We start from the raw sequence: 7640 nt of genomic DNA on the forward strand, positions 1-7640 counted from the left end.
TGATAGATCTCCTCAGATTATGCTTAATCATGCTTTATTTATTTTAAATTTTTTAACTTTAGATGCATTTAGTCACACGCCTTATGAACGATTGTTTACAGGTCTTTCTGGAACCCCTCCTGAAAAAGCGCTTGTTAAATGGAAAGATCCCATGACTAACCTTTGGCATGGACCAGACCCTGTTTTAGTATGGGGCCGAGGCCATGTTTGTGTTTTCCCTAGGGAGGCAGACTCTCCGCGGTGGCTCCCGGAGCGCTTGGTTCGACATTATCATGCCATCACCAATAAACACCCTGACTCAAAGAATGCGTCGCCTGAGGCTCTCGCAATCGACCACAGCACACCCCAACCGGTTCCCCCGGCGGACGAGAAGAATGCGGCGACGGAGTAGGAGACAACTTGTCAGGGAGGCGAGGGGAGATCGAAATCAAATTACTTGGTATCAATTGCAATATTTAGTATTTCAAGCACGTAGGATTATGGAGGAGAGTGCTCATCCTCGCTCTCCTCTTACCTTTTTTTTAGCCATGATAGCTGTATTGGCAGCCCCACCTATAGAGGCTAAATCTTATTGGGCTTATGTACCCGATCCTCCTTTATTACAACCTGTTACATGGTCTGAAGCTGACCTTCCAATTTTCTATAATGATTCTACTTTTGGAAGAGTGCTAGGAAATTTGCCTATTACTAATACTTCTGTTAATTACTCTAATTGGTTTAATACTCCCCCTGTTTGTTTAAGTCCTATGAGTACCAATTCTGGTTGTGTTAAGGCTGTTGCTTTAGAACATGCTATTTCTTACCAAACCACTGTAAATTCTCAATTTTTTACTCATTTACGTAAAAATTATAAAGCTGTGGGATCTAATATTTGTCTTCCTTGCAAACAGACTGTTCCTAGACGAGAAGATTTATCCACCTTTGTATTTTGGTATAAGGATAACGTTCCCATTCACATGAATGCTAGAGTAACTAAGCTTGCTTCTAATACTTCGTTGGATCATTCTCTATGCATATATCGCTTGAGGATTGAAGATACTGGACATTATTTGTGTATTGAAACTACCATAGGTAATCAAGGGACGTTATTAGCTGGACATCAAATTACGGTCGTAAAGACTGTCACAGGACTACAATTTCCTGCTTTTATGGCTTCTGAATTCCCGCAGTTTGATTTTCCTGTTTGTAATGATACATGGACTAAAGCCTCTGTCTGGTGTACTTTAGATTATGATAATGGCACCATACTAGTTTCTTCTGTCCCCGTTAATAATAACAGCCTTGTTTTTTACAAGCAATGGGAATTCTGGAAACTTGCCTTATCCTTTTCTTATAGACCGGTGATTACTTGCGTCGCTCCTCCTTATGCTTTATTGATTGGAGATTTAATTGTAGAAAACACTATGAATCCTATAGGTTATAATATTACTTGTGTTAATTGTATCTTTAGTAGTTGTGTTTTGCCCGTTAAAGGATCTACATCTGTTATGATTATGAAGCAACCTTCTTATGTAATGTTACCTGTTAATTTGTCTGAACCATGGTATCATAACACTGGCATGCAAGCCTGGCTGGAATTGACTGAAGCATTAAAACGACCAAAGAGATTTATAGGTGTTCTAATATGTGCAATCCTAGCCTTAGCAGCTTTAACTGCTACTGCGGCCACTGCTGGGATTGCTCTTTCACAAACTATTCACCAGGCTCATTATGTTAATCAGTTATCTAAAAATACTAGTGTAGCATTAGCCCTACAAAGTCATATTGATACCCAACTAAAAACGGAAGTAGATGAATTAAAAAATGTTCTAATAGGAATAGGGGATCAAGTTATGGCTTTAAAATTAAAAATGCGTTTGATTTGTCATGCCAAATATACCTGGATTTGTGTAACTCAACATTTATATAATGATTCACAATGGGATTGGGAAAAAGTAAAAATGCATATATTAAGTGTATGGACTGATGGACACATTAGCCTTGATATTCAAAAGTTAAATGCCGAAATACAAGCTATTCAAGAGGCCCACCTGGACGAAGATGGACCCCGGAATTTGATTCAAGGATTATTAGATCAACTACAAGGGCTAAATCCGATACAATGGATTCATGGAGGGCTCTCAGGCCTGATATCAATTGGTGTACTACTTTTATTGGTGATCGGTTTATTACCTTGTATTGTTAGATTTGTAATGGGGCGCTTCGCTGTCTTGCGTCAGGATGTTCATGGCTTAAAACTAAATTATCAAGCTTTAAAAAATAATAAAAAAGGGGGAAATGTGGTGGCCCCCAAGCTGTAAGTTTATTCAGCTTTCTGCTTTCCGGAGAACTGCTTGTCTCTTTCTTGGTATGCACTCCTGACGCTGCGGTATTGAGCGTAAAAAAGGAAAATGGCTTGCGGCCAGTTTCGTTCCAGGTGCCTGCTCTGGATCTAAGAGCCCCTGGTTGTTCCCCAGAAGAAGGACGTGCTGCCCTGAGGGGGAAGTCTGTATCTCCAAAGAACGGCCCATAAGGCATGCTGACGCATAGATAGTGGTGCATAGATAGTGGTGCATAGATAGTGGTGCATAGATAGTGATGCATAGATAGTGGCGCATAGATAATGGCGCATAGATAATGGCACATAGATAGTGGCGACAGAATTATGTGGAAATACAAGGTTTGCTGATTTGTTGTCTGGTATTCGTTCCATACTAAACCTATATATACATTCATGCTCTTTGAATAAACTAGCCTTGCAACCATCAGTTGTCTTGGCCCTTCTGACCCCATACTGGTGGTTTTCAGTTCCTTACCCCTCACCGCCAGGAACTTCTAGCTTTCTGCAGCCGGTCTGCGGCACTAGAACATATTAATGAGATGACTATTTTCCAGGTTGGGACCAAAATATCTCTAACAAGTTCTTCACCTCATTCAATCTTCACTCTATTCAAATTCTAACATGTTCTTCTAACATCATTACTGATTTTCTTTCTCTTTCCATGACTGTAATATATCCAAGAAGACACATTTTTAGAAGCCACATTGAGAAATATTAGTTATAAAATATATACTTATTAAAGAAATTTCTAAATATAGAAAAAGCTTACTAGTAGAGAAAAAAACGTCCCCTGTTCTCCCATACCCAAAGTCATTCATTGTAAACACATTTCTGTATCCCCTTCCACTAGTTCTTCGGTTCCAGTTATTCTCTGATAGCTGATTTTATATTGTGATTTTTTTAACAAAACAGTATAGCAGAAAAACTTCCTAAATTGTCATGAGGTCTTCAACATCTTCATTTTTAATGGCTGCATACTATTGTATAAAATGTAAGTGCTCTACTTTTCTCCCCCATTTCCTTATTTTTGTTTGTAGTTTGCCTGGAGTGCTTCTAAGTCTGCAGTCACCTTTAGTTCTATTCCTAGGATTATCATCATACTTCTGAGAATTTTTTTTGTAACTTACAAGGATCAGGCATTTAAAGCCAAGGGAGAAATAAGGTGTTTATGTTTATTCCCTGCCTTTTGGAGAAATCTATGCTTTGATTTCTTCCCAGAGTCTACAGACGTGTCATTTATCGTATCCTCTTGCTGTAGATTTGTTTTTGAAAAATTTCAAAATTTTTGACAGGAATTCAGATAAGGCATATTCTACTCTGTCTTCTCATTGCATTTTAAAGATAATAAGTCCCTTTTAGATATTCTAAAAAAAGATTTTTATATTATCATTCATAATTGCTTTATCTTTCTCTATAGTGCAAATCAACATTGTCTCACTCCATGCTGGTTGAAATATATCCCATAATTATTACAATCACCAGTGATCTTTCAAAAACCTTTCTATATAGCCACTGATTTACATGAAATCTGTCATTAACTTGTTATATAACTAAATACAATTCACATCTTATTATTTAGGTATTACATCTCATATTTTAGTATAAAACTATAAATGTGACAGGAATAAACATTTTATAGGACTCAAGATAGCCTGTTTAAAGCCAGCAAACCTTCCTCAATCCCCTCTTAGTTTTGTAGGATAATCAGCCCTACATTTTTAGTGTAATGTATAAATTTACAAAACTCATTGTATTTTCTCTCAGAGAGCTGGTAATAAGATACATCCAGGTAAAACTATCTGGAAGATCCTTTCATAGACATGCTTAACATGGCCCAGTTAAGAAGGACCCATTCCATTTGCATATGACCTGTTTATTCAACAGGTATCATATTAACAATGCAATTACATTGGCCTGGATGATTCATGGGACAAATTAAAGCATTGAATAAAGTGTTATTGTAATCATTACCCTTCATTGTAAGTGAGCATTTTCACAGCATTATATAAGTATTAACATTATATAATGTATTAACATAAAGTTAATAGGGAAACAGTATTAACCATGTTTGTGTTTGTTATTATTTATGTATACAGGTTTCCTTTGGTGTTTTTAGTGGTGAAGTGAGTATAATGTATTATGGAAACGATTACTACAGAGTAATAATTTCTCATACTGTGTTCAGCATTCATGCCCAACCCCCCAGGTCACTAATTTAGAATGAATGCATTTGCTGGCAAGTTTCAACTCTAATCTGCCCAGTCATTTTAGAATAAACATTATATGTAAGAGGCAGAATTTTGATCAAATTTGTGTTATTATCAGAATTCCTCTTATTTAATAGACAATGTATACCTATGGTATATATAGGTCTACATTACAGACATCCTGCTTACTTCCTGTTTACTGTCCACTTACTGACGACTGCAGCTCTGATATCCCTTGGTAATATACTGACTGACCTAGATCAAGGATACTGGGTAGCAATAATGTGATTAGGTTGACAAGAATGGCAGGAAATGAAATTTACTAGTTTGAAGATATTATGCACTTCCAATTTTCGGAACCCTGGTTAAATATTTATTAACAGTAATAACTGTACTGAAGCTATCTTAAGATGTATTAAAATGTTAATAAATGTATATATATATTCACAAAAAATTATATGTTTCTTTAGTTATCTAGGTAAGAAATTGCTAAAGATGCTAATATGTAAAGAGCAACACTGGACCACATAGAGAAGCTCTCCTCTTCGTCCACTAGTGCTTTTCATTAATTCAGGTTGTGTACTATTCTGTTTTTCAGCTTCCTAAAATGAATGCCAATTCTAATAGAAATAAGGCTTGCTAGACACCTAATACTCTGTCTAGCAATAAACAGGCAGAAATATGCCTTATCTTCTTGCTTTTTCAGAGCAAAACCAGACGAGTCTGGATGGCCAAGTTGAAGACTTGCTTTTTTATTTGTGAAAGATGTTTGCATGCCAGTAAAAATACATAGTTAAATTCAAGAATGGTTTGAAAGAGCATAAGGTTACTACTAGATAAATGAATTTGTGGTAAGATGTACTACTTCTTTCAAATACTGAGGTTTAATATCTTTATATATGCAATTATAATGTAATTGTATTTAGTGTATATTTATGTGATATAGTCAAAAATAAAATTTATGAGATGTGCAATTTCACATTTTTTTTGTTTGGTTTTGTTTTTAATCTCACAGAAGCAATTTGCAACTCTTTGAGAGACAGGCCAAGTGGCTGTGAGCTATATCAGATGGTGATTCTCTGAATACTACTAGACAAAAGCAACATTCATTTCCTCTTCTCTCCCTCCAGAATTTAAAGTGTCAGTTTTTAAATAAAAAAGACACAGACCTACTAGAGAATGGACTTGAGGATATGGGGAGGGGGAAGGGTGAGATGTGACAGGGTGAGAGAGTGTCATGGATATATATACACTACCAAATGTAAAATAGATAGCTAGTGGGAAGCAGCCACATAGCACAGGGAGATCAGCTCCGTGCTTTGTGACCACCTAGAGGGGTGGGATAGGGAGGGTGGGAGGGAGGGAGATGCAAGAGGGAAGAGATATGGGAACATATGTATATGTATAACTGATTCACTTTGTTATAAAGCAGAAACTAACACACCATTGTAAAGCAATTATACTCCAATAAAGATGTTTAAAAAATATATATATATATATATAGCCAAAAGGTCTGGGCAAGATGGTGGAAAAGTAAGACACAGAGATCACCTTCCTTCCCACAGATACAGTAGAAATACATCTACACGTGGAACTGCTCCTACAGAACACCCACTGAACGCTGGCAGAAGACGTCAGACCTCCCAAAAGGCAAGAAACTCCCCACGTACTTGGGTAGGGCAAAAGAAAAAAGAAATAACAGAGACAAAAGAATAGGGATGGGACCTGCACCAGTGGGAGGGAGCTGTGAAGGAGGAAAGGTTTCCACACACTAGGAAGCTCCTTCGCGGGCAGAGACTGTGGGTGGCAGAGGGGGGAAGCTTCGGGGTCACGGAGGAGAGCGCAGCCACAGGGGTGCGGAGGGCAAAGCGGAGAGATTCCCACACAGAGGCTCGGCGCCGAGCAGCACTCACCAGGCCAAGAGGCTTGTCTGCTCACCCGCCGGGGCGGGTGGGGGCTGGGAGCTGAGGCTCGGGCTTCGGTGCTAGCTGGGAGGGAGTCCGGGAAAAAGTCTGCAGCTGCCGAAGAGGCAAGAGACTTTTTCTTACCTCTTTGTTTCACGGCACGCAAGGAGAGGGGATTCAGAGCGCCACCTAAACGAACTCCAGAGACGGGCACGAGCCGCGGCTATCAGCGTGGACCCCAGAGATGGGCATGAGACACTAAGGCTGCTGCTGCCGCCACCAAGAAGCCTGTGTGCAAGCACAGGTCACTCTCCACACCGCCTCTCCCGGGAGCCGGTGCAGCCCGCCACTGCCAGGCTCCCGTGATCCGGGGACAACTTCCCCGGGAGAACGCACGGCGCACCTCACGCTGGTGCAACGTCACGCTGGCCTCTGCCACCGCAGGCTCGCCCCACATCCGTACCCCTCCCTCCCCCCGGCCTGAGTGAGCCAGAGCCCCCGAAGCAGCTGCTCCTTTAACCCCGTTCTGTCTGGGCTGGGAACAGACGACCTCAGGTGACCTACATGCAGAGGCGGGTCCAAATCCAAAGCTGAACCCTGGGAGCTGTACAAACAAAGAAGAGAAAGGGAAATCTCTCCCAGCAGCCTCAGAAGCAGCGGATTAAAGCTCCACAAACAACTTGATGTGCCTCCATCTGTTGAATACCTGAATAGACAACAAATCATCCCAAATTCAGGAGGTGGACTTTGGGAGCAGGATATATTAATTTTTCCCCTTTTCCTTTTTTTGTGAGTGTATATGTGTATGCTTCTGGGTGAGATTTTGTCTGTATAGCTTTGCTTTCACCATTAGTCCTAGGGATAGGTCCGCCCGGTTTTTTTTGTTTGTTTTTTTTTTACTTAAAAAATTTTTTTTCCTAATAAATGTTTTCTTAATAATTTTTTCCTTATTTTCTATTTTTAGAAATTAAAAAAAAATTTTAATAAATTTTTTCATATTTTTTATTTTAAAAAATTAAAATTTTTCTTAATAAATTTTTTCTTAATAATTTTTTTCTTATATTTTATTATAATAGCTTTATTTTATTTTATTTTATCCTCTTTCTTTCTTTCTTTCTATTTTTTTCTCCCTTTTATTCTGAGCCGTGTGGATGAAAGGCTCTTGGTGCTCCAGCCAGGCATCAGGGCTGTGCCTCTGAGGTGGGAGAG

At 39.1% G+C, this 7640-nt stretch overlaps 1 protein-coding gene across 1 annotated transcript; it reads left to right on the forward strand.

Moving 5' to 3' along the window:
* The first annotated feature begins 339 nt into the window (after positions 1-339).
* Positions 340-3772, forward strand: LOC132376098 (endogenous retrovirus group K member 13-1 Env polyprotein-like). The gene is made up of 3 exons (XM_059941633.1): positions 340-439; positions 891-2214; positions 3738-3772. The coding sequence occupies exons 2-3, from the start codon at positions 957-959 to the stop codon at positions 3770-3772; spliced, it is 1293 nt and encodes a 430-aa protein (XP_059797616.1). The 5' UTR covers positions 340-439; positions 891-956.
* Positions 3773-7640: the final 3868 nt, after the last annotated feature.

Source organism: Balaenoptera ricei, chromosome 12 (genome assembly GCF_028023285.1).
Source record: "Balaenoptera ricei isolate mBalRic1 chromosome 12, mBalRic1.hap2, whole genome shotgun sequence".
In the NCBI taxonomy this organism is placed as follows: Eukaryota; Metazoa; Chordata; class Mammalia; order Artiodactyla; family Balaenopteridae; genus Balaenoptera; species Balaenoptera ricei.